At 35.7% G+C, this 16,321-nt stretch overlaps 1 protein-coding gene across 1 annotated transcript; it reads right to left on the bottom strand.

Moving 5' to 3' along the window:
* Positions 1-3,760: 3,760 nt before the first annotated feature.
* LOC134391676 (olfactory receptor 6C2-like) lies at positions 3,761-4,732 on the bottom strand. Its single transcript, XM_063115659.1, has one exon. The coding sequence runs from the start codon at positions 4,730-4,732 to the stop codon at positions 3,761-3,763; it is 972 nt and encodes a 323-aa protein (XP_062971729.1).
* Between the last annotated feature and the right edge of the window lie 11,589 nt (positions 4,733-16,321).

The raw sequence follows: 16,321 nt of genomic DNA, 5'->3' as shown, positions 1-16,321 counted from the left end.
AAAAAGATGCAAAGGCAATTTATTGGAGATTGGATAGTCTTTTGAACAAATGGTGCTGGAAATGTTAGATATCCATGTGCAAAAACAGTTTGACCAGTACCTCACAGTATGTGCAAAAGTTAGCTTATATAAATGAGAGATCTAAAAATAAAATTTAATGTTATAAAATTTCCAGAAAAAAAAAAATAGAAGAAAACCTTTGTAATATTGGGTTAGGCCAAAATTTCTTGGATATGACACCAGAAGCATAATGTGTAGAAAGAACAATTTACTAAAAGGCATAAGTAGAATTAAGAACTTCTGTTATTTGATAAGGACTGTTAAGAGAAAGAAGACAAGCTATAAACTGGGAGAAAATCATTGCAAAGCACGTATATGATAAAATATTTGTATCCAGAAAATACAAAGAATTTTCATTTATTAGTAATAAGGAGAAAAAAACTCAATGAAATTAGACAAAATATGTGAACTGACACTTCATCAAAGAAGACATACAGATGGCAATTAAGCACATAAAAGATGCTCAGTATCATTAATATTTATGAAAAGTCAAACTAAAGCCACAATGAGATACCATTTACACATACATCAGCATGGCTAAGATTAAAAACAAAACAAAAAAAAACATGAGCCAACCATTTCACTCTTAGGTATTTATCCAGGAGAAGAAAGGCATATATCAAACAAAAACTTGTACACAAATTTTCATAGCAGCTTTATTTTTAACAGCCCCAAACTAGAAACAAACCAAATATCCCCTGGCAAATTAAGAAAAAAATTTTGGAATTACACACAATTAAATACTATTAGCCAATAAAAAAGGGATGAAATAATGATATACACAACAACATGAATGAATCTCAAAATAATTATGCTAAGTGAATGAAGCCAGACAAAAAAAGTATACACTGTATGATTCCATTTCTGTAAAACTCTAGAAAATGTAAACTAATGTATTGTAACAGAAAGCAGATTAGTGATTGCATAGGGACAGGTGAGTAGGGAGGGATGAGCCCGAGGTACTACAAAGGGGTACAAGGAAGCTTTGTTTTACTATTTTCATGTGGTGATGGTTTTGTTGGTGTTTCCATATGTCAATACTTATGATATTTTAAAATATATACCTCAATAAAGCTGTTAAAAATACTCAACAGGTCTTCTTGACAGGATTAGGGAGACAACAGTGGAAAACTGAATCCTCAAGGTAAATGCAGGAATATTATTGCTTCCATTGAAGCATCACAATTTGCTCAAATCCTGAAAACAATAAACGGTGAGAAAAATCAGTAATTTGAACTCCACTTTACAGAGGACATCTACGCTTCACAAGATCTGTGAGGCACTGTATTTCTAAAAATGTATCAAGGATATTATTATAAATGACAAAAATGAGAAAATTGCAATGGGAATTTCCTGTTAGAATTTGTATTTTAGAACTGAAAATTACAGAGAAATAATCACCAGATTTTCTGGATCAAGCTGTAATAATATTGTCTTTGGGATATACAATCTTTTGCACTTGGTATGTTCTTATGCAGAAGCTTCATGATATTTCTCCACTTCCATGCAAGTCAGTGACTTCTGGATCAATGCTCAGGTGAGTTTGTTTTGAAATCTGATGAATATTCAATTTTCAAATAGTCATAATTAGGAGAGTTCCAGATAAAGCCTCTTTCCAAGATATCAGTGAATACAGTATGCCATTTCTATAAGTAATCGAAATTTTTAGCATCATAAATTATTATATTAAATAATGTTAATTTGTTAAAGTTTCTCTTAACATTTGCATGATTTAAAACATTCGGTATTATAAATAAAAATACATTTTCTTAAGATGTTCTTTGAGGTAACGTGATAATTATGTGTGCAATCCTGAAAAGGCAGTGCCATGTCCTAAAGCAATCACAGACCTGGAATCATAAGAAACAGGATTGAACCCTGGCTCCAACACCTACTACCATTACTTTGTATTCCCACACCTCAATTAGCCTATCTATAAGCAAAGATTAAAGGCAAGTTTCAGGGACTCTTGGAAGATTACCCATTATAATATTAAGCACATATTATACATATATATGTACTGTACACATATATATGTATTACACACATGTGTACATATAGAGAGATATAAGTAAATATATAAACTGATGATATTATAGATATGAATAAAGTTGGCCTAAATTGATTGCTCATAAATTATAACTCTTGTTAATCTTTGTCATATCAAAATATAAATTAAATCTGGCAGGATAGTTAAATCCTGTTTCAAAATCTTTTTAAAATATATAGCATATCATATCAATTTGAATCTTTTATAATTTTTTATGTCAGAAATATTTTTCTTCAATAAATAATTTTTTGCCAGGGTTGTGAGACTTTTTTATTCAATATTATTGGAAGGTAATGTATTCAGTATCACTTATTTACTAGGTTTTTTTAATACACTGCAGGGCATAAAAATAAAGTATTTGACTTTATGGCAGATTTTAGATATACAGTACAAACAAAATTTAAGTGAGATTGGTGCTATAGAAGAGAAAATTTATGTGAGAACAGCAGGTATGATACACAATTTTTCTAGACTGGGTTTGTGTGCTGTGTGATGGGGGAGGAAGAAATAGTCTTTAAGTAGAAATGAAATTTAAGTTGAAATGTAAATGAAGAATAGAAATAAGATGGAAGAATGAAGGAAAGAGCATTTTTTACAGAAGTAACAGCAAGGGTAAAATCTTGGAAATACCAGAAGAGACCATTAGGCCTGCATCCCAGAAAGAGGGGAGGAAATCTATCGGTATCAAAATTTATTTGATAATTTTATGAGCTCTTTCGAGAAAAATTGATGGACATCTTATGTTCTAATCTATAAGCCATTCATTTCACGAAAATTTTTAATTAAACTTTAATTATACCTTTTTATTTGGACTTCCTGTTAAATTATCTAAGAGTTCCATATATTGCTGGTTTGGATTTTTTGATTTCTATTAAAATTGTTAGTTTCCATGATATACCAAAATTTATTGTTTAATTTAGCTACAGTTTGAGTTAAGTAGTCCCATTCTATTTTAGCAACTGGATTTTCTTCATTGTTAATAATTTAATTCTTCAACTGCATTAACATTTGACATTGAACTATAATTTCATATCCTTTTAGAATAAAGCCTTTTCTCAACTCATATTTAATCTGTATGATCTATGAATCTGTTAATTCTAAAATTTCAGCATTTTATAATGTGTATGTATATGTATATGTATATGTGTATGATTAAACCTCAGGATCCTAAACATCAAATTCTGCTTCTATTTCAAACACATTTATTTGGACATACATTTGTTTTTGTTTACTTTTCAATTATATCATGTTACTTCTTGATAATGGTGCTTTTAAAGACAATTTAGATATATAGGGGTATTATCAAATTTTTTTGTCTTTTTCTGAAACTTGGCTTGTTAAGAACTAGGCAGCAAACAAATTTTAATTTAATCCATTAAAATATTTAGCAATGTTTGGACCAAAAGGGTAACAAGAAGTTTAAATCACTTATTTTCTTGCAAATGAAATTATGTGGTGGAGGGTATTTGTTCTGTGTGCTATTAATGTTTGAGAAAGTTAATGAGGGAGGAATCGGTAAGGGGATACGAAAATCGACTACATTGTATATTGATAATATTTTTTAAAAATTAAAAAAGAAAAAAAGAAAGTTAATGTGAATAGAAAACAGATCAAGAAGAGACAACAGATTTAGAACTGAATGATTTTTGTTCAGCTCAATGTTTTATTTCTAAACTTGAACATTCTCTTACGTCTTTGAAACCAATGCAATCTTTTGAAGGAGTCACTGAATGCTTGTCTCACTTGTTTGTTTCTCAGGGTGTAAATGAATGGGTTCAACATGGGAGCAATGGATGTCGTTAACAATGACACACCCTTATTAATAGCCACAGATTCCTTCGCTGAAGGTTTGATATAGATAAAGATACAGCCTCCATAGGTGATGGAAACCACAATCATGTGAGACGAACAGGTGGAAAAGGCCCTTTTCCTTTGCTGGGCAGAGGGGAATCTGAGAATGGTCCTGATAATGTAGATGTAGGAAAGAACAACACACAGAAGGGTTGTGATGAAGGTCAGCACAGCACAGAAAAGCACCAAATGCTCTATGAGCCATGTGTCTGAGCATGAGATCTTCAAGATAGGAGATGAATCACAAAAAAAGTAATCAATGACATTGGAGTCACAGAATTTCAAATTTACGAAGAGGCTAAGTGTTGGGAATATGATCAATAAGCCAGCCAGCCAACAGCCGAGAACAAGCCTCCTGCAGACTTGGCGGCTCATGATGGTCACATAATGCAGGGGTTTGCAGATGGCCACGTAGCGGTCATAGGACATGATGGCCAGAAGAAAAAATTCTGTTACTACAAAGACATCAGCAAAAAACACTTGAATTATACAAATATGATAAGAAATTGACCTGTCACCTGTTGCTATGTTGTACAAATATCTAGGAATACAAGCAGACGTAAATGATATTTCTAATAACGCAAAATTTTGTAGAAAAACGTACATTGGTGTTTTCAGATGGAAGTCCACTAAAGTCAGAAATATGACAGTCAGATTTCCAGTTATACTCATTATATAAGTAAGAAATAGAAAAACAAAAATTGGAATCTGAAGTTGAGGGTCATCTGTTAGTCCCAGCAAGATGAAGGTTGTTATTGTGTGGTTTTTCATCTCCAACTACTGAATTTTATCAATCTTGATGTAAAATTTAGAGATATTTTACTTGAGTAGAGTGGTACCAAAGCCAGATAGCAATAAACAGTGACTACTAGAGACAGCTAACTAAATTCACAAATAGTTTCTTCTACAGGTAGTGATCGATATCGCTTATACTCTATGGGCTTGGCTACTCAACTGTTTTTTATTTTATTGTTTTGGTAGTTTGTGATAGATTTTTAAACATATTTTAAATAATTATTCGTTCAATCCAATATCCTCCTTTATGTCACATTTGTAATCTACACCCTGCTGAATTTTCCCATGTTTTTAGATTTGATCCACAATGTGTTGTGTTTCAACAAAATTATGATTTCTTTTTATGTCTAAGATTTCTTCTGTATTTTAAAGGTGAATATTTAAATGTAATCGTTTTCCCATGTCTTTCCTGGAAGATTTGGTAGTTGATAAAATTATATTTGTTCTAACTCATTTGGGCTCCATGCACAGGCATCGTTGATTCACTTACAACTTGTAATCTTTTATTTTACCACTGTGACCAAGCAGGTGTTTATGTTGTTTTGTTTAGTGTTTTAAAATGCAGCTCCCACATTGTTGGCTCCCTCCTCTGATTCTCCTTATGCTTCTCTGCTAGTATGTAATTGATACTCAGTGTCCCCTAGGATACACAATACAGGGAGTATTCTCGTGCACAATTTATTTGCTAAATGTGAAGAAATGTTCAGTCCAAGGATATACAGCTGGAAAAAAAAACATAATTATTTTATGAGTTCAGTCTCTTTAGTTAAATATGAAAAATACTCTGAAAACTTGCTGTCACTATCATCAGATTCAAAATCAAATTTAATATGCTAAATATACTCTCCAGAACTGCCTGTGTACAACTACTTATTTATGATTTTCAATTTGAACATCACTTTTACTGAAAAGTTCTCTAAATCTCTGTTGTCTCTGTTGACTGCTTCTCATTGTGCTACCATGACAAGTAATTGTTATTTCCAGTTTAGCACCTCCTCTAACAAAGTAAGTTTGTTGAAATCAGTGACTGTTGCCTTTTTTTAACCAGGATAGCTACCAAAACTAACACAATCCTAGATTTATAGTCCATATGTAAGAAATATTCTTGTGCAAATACATATATATCTAATTCATTGGCCTACACATTTCAACTTCTGTCCTGCTTGGGTTTCATCTTGAATCTGCTTTGTCACTGATTTTAATTATTTAAATCATAAATGCCCCTGTATTTAACATTTTTTTTTTGCATTTGAAACAGGAGTTTTGCTAGTAAATAAAGTCATACCATGAAAGTATCATTTTTGCTTTTGTTATTACCTTCCATGCTGACCAAACTGTTTACTAGCCTCTCCTCCTTTTTTATGCTCTCAAGCAAGTAAATAGTCATATGGTGATTTTTGCTTTCTTGAGGAATCTATCAGTAAGATATTCAAACCAGAGGTCAAGAAATGTACATATTTGGATGCAGAATTTTTACATGTTATTTGTCTTTTCTTGATGGGTTATAAATTGTTTTTATTTCTTTTTACTTTTTTTACATCTTCTTGTGTAAATACAGTGACCACTATTATTCTTAGAAAACAATTTTCATTAAGAGAAAAGAATGTTTGAATACATCACAATCAACTCGAGTCAATAGTATTGATTAATATGACTTACCACATTCTTCTGGCTTATACACACTTTAACAATATCCCCCTTAATAATGTAATGGGTTCAAAAATCAAAACAAAGGACAATAAAGATAAATTCTTCTCAGGCATGAAGGAATCAACAATTATATTTGTTGCCAAATTGTTCCCTTATGAGTCCTTCCTGCTTAGATCTTTTATTCCTTTAAAAATGGTGACCAAAAATGGACAAGTCCTTAGGCAAGCTACAATCAAGACGGGTCCAGAGGCAATGGAGCAGACAGCTAGAGGGACAGAGGAGGCTCACCAGCTGTTCCCAGGATCCGTAGAGCCAATCTGTGGAAACATTAGTTCAGAGCTACGAAAGGTAGAAAATAGATACAGAAGGCTGTATTTGACATGCTATTCATCTTAAAACATACTGTAAATATTTTTACATCTCTGTAAGTGCACTTAATTTAATTCCATTTAATTTCAACCCACTGAATTTTTTAAATCTCTTTTTTAAAATTCTTTTTATTGCAATATTTCACCTATATTAAAATAACTTTATGGAAGTCCCGCAAGTTTTAAACCAATTTCTGACATGTTGTTATGTATCTCTTTGATTTCTATAATTGTTAAAATGTCTACAAAAAGCACATTTTTATAAACATTATTGCACAATTCATAACAAATCCTATACATGTAATTTCAAAGCTGAATGACCTATTTATTTAGAATATTTGTATACATTTACCAAGGCATCATCTATACAGTTAATATCACTGTTTTTCTTCATCTCACTCTGTGACTGTGTAATTGTATCCACACTCAAATCATTTAATGTATCATGTGACCTTTTTCCAAGATCACCCTTCACTATATGACCAGTTATTACAGTTAGACCCCAAGGTTTTCTGTCACCATCACTGGGAAGGAGAGCTGTGACAATCCTAGAAATTATATGGACACTCTATGACAACTACAATAAATAATTTTAATTGAAGAAAAGGATACTCTTTTCAGCTTTCCTACAGTCCCCAAGCCATTTCTTCTAAACCCAGTAACTCCTAGAGCTATGACGTGATAACATACTCTTTCCTGCACCCTCTGAGTTCCAGTAATAGACCTAGTTCCAAAATACCCTTCATTTATTCCATTCACTAATACTCCTAGCTATTAAGAGGCAAAGTTTAAGAAAATTGTTGCATGTTCCAAACATTTTTATATTTTAAAAAAGTGAAGGGATTAACAATAGTTTTGTCAATATTATTAGATAAACTTTCATATTGGGCGATTTTAGTACAGATATACATTATTTTTCCTTTAAAGATATGAGTGAGGGCATGGCAGAGATAACTTCTCATCTATACATTCACATTTACTTTATGTAACTATAGAAAGCAGCATTCAAAAAATACAACTCAGAAAGATCTGTGGATTTTTATATAATAATTCAAATAATTACATCTAGGGCCGGCCCGTGGCTCACTCGGGAGAGTGTGGTGCTGATAACACCAAGGCCACAGGTTCGGATCCTATATAGGGATGGCCCGTTAGCTCACTGGCTGAGCGTGGTGCTGACAACACCAAGCCAAGGGTTGAGATCCCCTTACCGGTCATCTTTAAAAAGTAATAATAATAATAATTACATCTATCTGATTTTGGTAAATCACATCAAACCTGCTTCTTGGAGAAAATCACCATACAGATTTACCAAAAGTGAAAGTAAATGAAATAGCCACTGTACTTACTCTTCTGAGAGTTAGTAATAGCTTCTGCTGATTCTTTAACAAGAGTGTTCAAGGCTAATTTCATGAAGAGGACGTAGCACACAGTCTTGTTTGGGATGTTCTTGTCTCTCAGTTTATGACCCCACTTACTCTGACAGGTGTTCTGGGAGGACCTAGAACTCTTCAAGTTTTTCTTTTTTCTTTTTTTCTTTTTTTTTTCTTAAATTTCCAACACACTGGGAAGATTTTCCAACCAAGGACTTTGATCTCTTTTACACCTAGGAAATGTTTTCTAGCTCTCTTTTCCCTGAAAATAAAAATTGTTCAAATATTGCCATCTCACTATCTTAGCACTGATGTTATGATATCTCTGGATAGAGTGAGAGGCTTTTATACTATTACGGTTTACATTTGATTTATTTGCTAAATCTGAAACTAAATAATAGATGACTGGGTCCTTAATATATATAGGATCCTTAATATACATAATAGATGTGGGTCCTTAATGACCCACATACAAATGTTTCTAATGAGTCTTCTTTGTAATGAACTTGGGTAACAATCCATAAAGATGCAGCAGTGGGGACAGTGTCCTTAGGGACACAAAGATGCAACAATAGCAACTGGCACAGGTCAAGATACAATAGTAAAAAAACTAGGTGGTTAAGAACAAACAAATCTGCCTTTCCTGCATTTTTTCTCTACCATGTATGAAAGTTGAAAGATCACAAAACTAACCCACTTGCTATTTTTTCAATCATTAAAAAAGATAACAGATAAATATTAGAAAACCCAAAGCAAGTGATAATTCTTTTTAATATTTTAAAGGAATATTTGAATATTTATGTGAATATTTTAAAAATAAAAATACTATTCCATTATTTACATTTACTACTTGCTTTTTTACCTTATTGTATAAACTATTATCATAACAATAATCATATACGTACACTATGATGTATAATATGTGTTTTTGAACATCCATTTATATTTTATACCATTCTTACTAGTTTTAAATGTATGTGCAATTATCACTATTACTTAAAAATAGCTTCATCAAGTCAAATGCACGTTTGTATCATCTTATATATTTAGTTTGGCCTTTTTTATAACAAACAATTGCTAGAGAAAGCACACAGATGAATTTCTAGAGGCAGAATTTCAGAATGAAAATTAAAATATATTCATACTTTGAGGTTTTTATGTTAAACCACCAAAGTGCCCTCAGAAAGGTTATACAAATTATGTGGTCAAATTGTACTTATGGCCTAGCTTTGCATCCACACTTAATTTAATACTTATGGTCACATATGCTGTCAAAATTTTTTCATCAGTTATTCATCTATTAATTTTGTGTTTATGCTATTGTAATTTATAGAAACTCATGTTTCACAAATATTTTTTACATTTTTCTGAAGAGATCAGATGTTTCCACATTAATTCTTATGAGCTTTATATGTTATTGTTATATTCATAGGATCTTACCTTTTAATGAAAAAGGTATTATTTATTAATTTTGCACCTTTACCTGTGTATAATTTAGTTGCATCTAAGCAGAATTTACCTATTTCATTGTTGCATGTTTGTACTTAAGACTTTTTAAAAATTAATATTGTCATTAACAAACAAAATCGTAACTGTTTACATTTATGAGATGCAATGTGATGTTTTGACATGTGTGCAATGTAAACGATTATATCAAGCTAATTGACATACCCATCACCTCACTTACCTATCATACAGCCTGTAAAAATAGTTTCTTATGTGTAAAAGTAGTTAGTATACTATTTTTTGTTTTGTCTTGCACTTTTTTGCTTTCTTTCTCATATCCCCTATTTGGCACTTCCTATGATGTGGTCATATATGGATTCATGTAAAGATATACATTTTTTTTAAAAAAGGAAACAATTGTGGATACTATGGAATATAGTTTTTACATGAAGATAGTCATGCTTTCTTTATATAATAAAAACTTTTTTTGGTTTTGGTGTTCACTGCTGCTTCTCATTCTTTTGAATACTGAAAACTTTCCTGTTGAGTTCTTTTGAATATTGAGCTGAGATATATGACAGAATGTCCACTCCCACGACTTATATTTAACACTGCCTTGGAGGGCCTAAACAGGGCAATAAAGAAAAGAGAATTTTAAAAAGTATTCTGTCATTCTTTGCAGATTATTTGTTTATGTATGTTGTAATATTTAAAAGATCCTATGAGTAAATTATCTGAATTAATTAGTAAATTTAATAGTTTAATTACTAAATTTGGAAAGGTTGCCAGACAAAAGTCAATATACAAAAACAATAGTACCAGTACATAGCAACAAGCAATTAGAAAATAAAATTTTTAATTCTTATAAAATAGCAACAAACACCTAGGAATAAATCTACCAAAATACCTATTAATAAGTCTGTCAATTTTGTGCAAAGCCTCTCTACATTTAAAACACTGAAATATTTTCAAAAATAATTAAAGACTCAAACAGGAGGGGATATACCCTGTTTTAATGGATTAGAACTCTCAGCATTGCAGGCATTAATTCTTCTTAAATTGGCCTATAGACTCAACGCAATCTTTATCAAAATCGCTGTAAGAAAATTTTTGTTGGGGTTCCAGTTCGGCTCCTGGCACTCCTCGGCTTTTCGCCTTCCCCCTCCCCCGCCCCTCTGCCTCCTCTCCTCCCTCCCTCTCCTGGGAAAGAGAGAAGCCGCTGCTGCAGGTGGTTAGAGAAGCACTCGGCGCCTCCGGGAGGGGACCGCGCCCACCCCATTTGAGCCTCGGAGCCCGGCCGGACAAAATATAAAACTGATTTTGGGCGGTTTCAAGATTCCGGTGGCTGCGGCCGTTGGCGCGGAATAGCTGAGGTGGAAAAGGCGACCACTGGGCCTCAGGCAGCCAAAAAACTTGTGGACCTTCCTCTTGCCATCTCTTAAGGGAGGACCGCAGCTGCTGGCCTGTCGTGGGTGCTGGCCGCCACTTTGCCCCCGGTAGGAGAGGCTGCCTCATTTACAGGCAACAGCTTTGAAGTGTGGAGCAGGAAAAGAACTGTTTCTTAGCTGCAAAAGCGAGTCTCGAAACAGGGAACACGGCGCCAGGGCTGCTGTGGATGCAGACAGGATCCCGGAGGCCGGGGTCCACGCTGAAGGCGGCCAGCTACCCTACTCAGGATTCGAGGTTGCAGGCCGGCATTAAAGAAGATTCCTGGGAGTGCCCGAGCCACGAGCCACGCTGTGACTGAACAGCCTGAGGCGGCAATGGCCGAGAATGGGGAAGGCGACAAACCAGAGGCAGAGAGTGAGCACCCGACCTGGCACAGCCCTGTGAGTGACACCCGGCCCAGCCCTGTTCCGGGGGCTGACGCCCACCCGGCTCCCGCCTGCATCACCGGGCCACTCACTGCCCCGGGGCTGCCTCCATTTTCCCAGGTGCTGGCAGCTACGCCCGGCTCGGCCGTCACTGAGCCCTCCCACTTGCTTGGCCCGGCGTGGGGCTTTCTGGAGCCTGCGGGCCGGCCTCCCCTCCCACTCCCTCCATGGTTCTCTGGCGGGGCTGGTGGCGTGGGGAGTCCCCGGCCAGTTTGGGAGGGCAAGGAAGTATGGGCGGGGACAACTGTCACTCCACCACACCCTGGACTCCAGCCCCTGGTAAACTTCCTGTTACTGGGAGGCAGATACCATCTCTACGGCCACCAGTTCGGAAAAAAGCCTAACCAATTTCTGGTTGGGAATAGTGTGGTAGGAGAGTTCCCAGGTCCGCTTGAACCTGCCGGATGGCTGGCTGCAGGTGGGTGCTAGACTCGGTCTATGCCGGGGGGATACAAAGGTGAACAAGTCCCGAGAAAGATCTACACAGTACTACAAAGGCACCCAGAGGGACCGGTCGTCTGTGCCTACCAGAAACCTGGTAGACTTCCTGGGCGAGGCAGTGCAGAGCAGGGTCTTGAAGGCCCAGCTGATAGACGAAGGTTGCAGAAGACACGCCCCAGCCCAGCACAGTGCACAAAGAGTGGGGAGACTTGCAGCCAGGGAGGCGGAGACTCGACAGAAACCACACACCCTGTGGGGTCACCACTGAAGGATCCAACAGCCTGGGCCAGAGCACACGGAAGAGGGAGAAGTCCTGCACAGGCAGTGAAAGCTCAACAGAGATCACACACCCTGTGGTACATGATCCAGCAGCCCAGCAGAGTCCAAGCTGACCAGAAAGGTGGCTCCCCGGAGAAGCCCAAGACCCGAGGCAGCCACACACACAAGGCACAAGAGGCCAACTGAGCAGTCACGGAGGGAGCCATACAAAATTGGTAACCACAGCAACATCCTAGTTAGTCATGAGTCTCAAACCGGTGGACTGTGAAACCCCCTGCCACAATGAATAAACATCAAAAAAAAGATACCAGAAATACAAAAAATCAAGAAAGTACACCACCAAAAGTTAATAAATCTCAAACTCTAGATCCTATAGAACAAGAAGCCCTTGAAATGACTAAAAAGGAATTTTGAGTGATAATTCTAAGGAAACTGAATGAGATACAAGAAAACTCAGCTAGACATCATGATGAAATGAGGAAAAGTATACAGGATCTGAAAGAGGAAATATACAAGGAAATCAATGTCCTGAAAAAAAATGTAGCAGAACTTGCTGAACTGAAGCAGGTATTCAGCAAAATAAAAAACACAATGGAGAGTTTAACCAGCAGGCTTGTCGAAGTTGAAGTGAGAACCTCTGAACTTGAAGATGGGCTGTTTGAAATAACACAAGCAGACAAAAAGAAAGAAAAAAGAATCAAGGACATTGAAGAAAATCTAAGAGAGATATCAGACAACCTTAAGCGCTCAAATATCCGAGTCATGGGTATTCCAGAAGGGGAGGAAAATGGAGATTCCATTGAAAACATATTCAACAAAATAGTGGCAGAAAACTTCCCAGGTATAGGAAAAGTCACAGATCTTCAGATCCAGGAAGTTCAACGATCTCCAAACGTATTCAACCCAAAAAGGCCTTCTCCAAGACATGTCATAGTCAAATTGGCAAAACTCAGAAACAAAGAGAGAATCTTAAAAGCTGCAAGAGAGAAGCGTCAAATCACCTATAAGGGAGCCCCAATCAGGCTAACATCAGACTTTTCATCACAAACCCTAAAAGCTAGAAAGGAATGGGATGATATTTTCAAAACACTAAAAGAGAAAGATTGCCAGCCAAGAATACTCTATCGTGCAAGGCTATGCTTCCAAAATGAAGGGCAAATAGTATATTTCTCAGACAAACAAAAACTGCAGGAGTTCACTACCACACGACCACCCTTACAAGAAATCCTCAAGGGAGTACTGGGTTTGGTTCCTCAAAAATAACTACCACTGCCATAAAAACCCAAGAATACCCACTAGTATAATAAAAATGGCATTCATGAAGAGAAAACAATCAAACAAAAGCGCTATCTACAACCTAAGGAACCAACAAACACAGAAACCAAACAGTAAATCAGAAAGCAAGGAACAAAAGACACCTAAGACAAACAAACAACCAATAAAATGCTAGGAATAATCAACACCTTTCAATAACAACTCTTAATGTAAAACGCTTAAATTCCCCAATCAAAAGACACAGACTGGCTGACTGGATTAAAAAGGAGGACCCAACTATATGCTGCCTACAAGAGACCCACCTCACCCATAAAGATTCACACAGACTAAGAGTGAAAGGATGGAAAAAGATTTACCATGCAAACAGAAAAGAAAAACGAGCTGGAGTAGCTACTCTTATATCTGACAAAATAGACTTTAAACTAAAAACCATAAAAAGAGACAATGAGGGACACTACTTAATGATAAAAGGACTGATCCATCAAGAAGACATAACAATCATAAATATGTACGCACCCAATGTTGGAGCAGCCAGATTTATAAAACAAACTCTATTAGACCTAAAGAAGGAAATACACACTAGTACCATAATAGCAGGGGACCTGAACACCCCACTGTCAATATTAGACAGATCATCTAGGCAAAGAATCAGTAGAGAAACACAAGATCTAAACAAGACTCTAGACCAATTGGAATTGGCAGATATCTACAGAACATTCCACCCAACAACCTCAGAATATTCATTCTTCTCATCAGCACATGGATCATTCTCCAGGATAGATCACATATTAGGTCACAAATCAAGTCTCAATAAATTCAAAAAAATTGGAATTATCCCATTTATCTTCTCAGACCACAATGGATTAAAACTAGAAATTAATAACAAACGAAACTCTGGAAACTATACAAACACATGGAAATTAAACAGCATTCTACTTAATGACATATGGGTCTAAGAAGAAATCAAGCAGGAAATCAAAAAAATTTATAGAAACTAATGAAAACAATGATACATCATAACAAAACCTGTGGGATACTGCAAAGCAGTATTGAGGGGGAAATTTATTGCATTAAACACTCACTTCAGAAGAATGGAAAGATGGCAAGTGAACAACCTAAAACTTCACCTTAAAGAACTAGAAAACAAGAACACTCCAAACCTAAAGTTAGCAGACGGAAAGAAATCATTAAGATCAGAGCAGAACTGAATGAAATTGAAACCCATAAAACAATTCAAAAGATCAATGAATCAAAAAGTTGGTTTCTTGAAAAGATAAATAAAATTGAAAAATCATTAGCATGGCTAACAAAAAAAAGAAGAGAGAAGACTCAAATAACAAAAATTAGAAATGAAAAAGGTGATATTACAACTGATTCATCTGAAATACAAGGAATCATTCGAGACTACTATAAACAACTATCCGCCAACAAATTTGAAAATCTGGAGGAAATGGATAAATTTCGGACACACACAAGCTCCCAAAACTGAACCATGAAGACGTAGAAAATTTGAACAGACCAATAACAATAAAGGAGATTGAAGCTGTTATCAGAAGGCTCCCAACAAAGAAAAGCCCAGGACCAGATGGATTCACAGCAGAATTTTACCAAACATTCAAAGAGGAATTGGCACTGATTCTTTACGAACTATTCCAAAAGATTGAAATGGACGCAAATCTCCCAGACTCATTCTGTGAAGCAAACATCATCCTGATACCAAAACCAGGTAAAGATATAACCAATAAAGGAAACTACAGGCCAATATCCTTGATGAATATAGATGCAAAAATCCTCACTAAAATACTAGCAAACAGAATACAGGAACACATACGTAAAATTATTCATCACAATCAAGTGGGATTCATCCCAGGGATGCAAGGTTGGTTCAACATACGCAAATCAATAAATGTGATACACCATATTAATAAAGTCAAACACAAGGACCATATGATCATCTCTATAGATGTTGAAAAAGCATTTGATAAAGTTCAGCACTCATTCATGACAAAGACCCTCTATAAGTTAGGTATAGAGGGAAAGTATCTCAACATAATTAAAGCCATATATGCCAAACCCACTGCCAATATCATCCTGAATGGGGAAAAGCTGAAAGCTTTTCCTTTAAGAACAGGAACTAGACAAGGATGCCCACTCTCACCACTCCTGTTCAACATAGTGTTGGAAGTACTAGCCAGAGCAATCAGAGAAGAGAAGGAAATAAAGGGCATCCAGATTGGAAAAGATGAAGGCAAACTGTCCCTGTTTGCAGATGACATGATCTCATGTCAGTAGCAGGATACAAAATCAACACACAAAAATCAGTAGCATTTCTTTTCTCCAATAGTGAACATGCAGAACGAGAAATCAAGAAAGCCTGCCCATTTACAATAGCCACCAAAAAAATAAAATACTTAGGAATTGAGTTAACCAAGGAGGTGAAAAATCTCTATAATGAGAACTACAAACCACTGCTGACAGAAATTAGAGAGGATACATGAAGATGGAAAGATATCCCATGCTCTTGGATTGGAAGAATCAACATAGTGAAAATGTCCATACTACCCAAAGTGATATACAAATTCAATGCAATCCCCATCAAAATTCCAAAGACATTTTTCTCAGAAATGGAAAAAACTATCCAGACATTTATATGGAACAATAGAAGACCACGCATAGCCAAAGCAATGCTGAGCAAAAAAAATAAAGCTGGAGGCATAACACTACCTGACTTTAAGCTATACTACAAAGCTATAATAACCAAAACAGTATGGTACTGGCATACAAACAGACACTCTGATCAATGGAATAGAATAGAGAATCCAGAAATCAACCCACACACTTACTTCCATCTGATCTTTG

This window comes from Cynocephalus volans, chromosome 12 (genome assembly GCF_027409185.1).
Source record: "Cynocephalus volans isolate mCynVol1 chromosome 12, mCynVol1.pri, whole genome shotgun sequence".
Taxonomy (NCBI): Eukaryota; Metazoa; Chordata; class Mammalia; order Dermoptera; family Cynocephalidae; genus Cynocephalus; species Cynocephalus volans.
The sequence above is the reverse complement of the archived record's forward strand: the minus strand, read 5'-3'. Positions and strand labels throughout refer to the sequence as shown.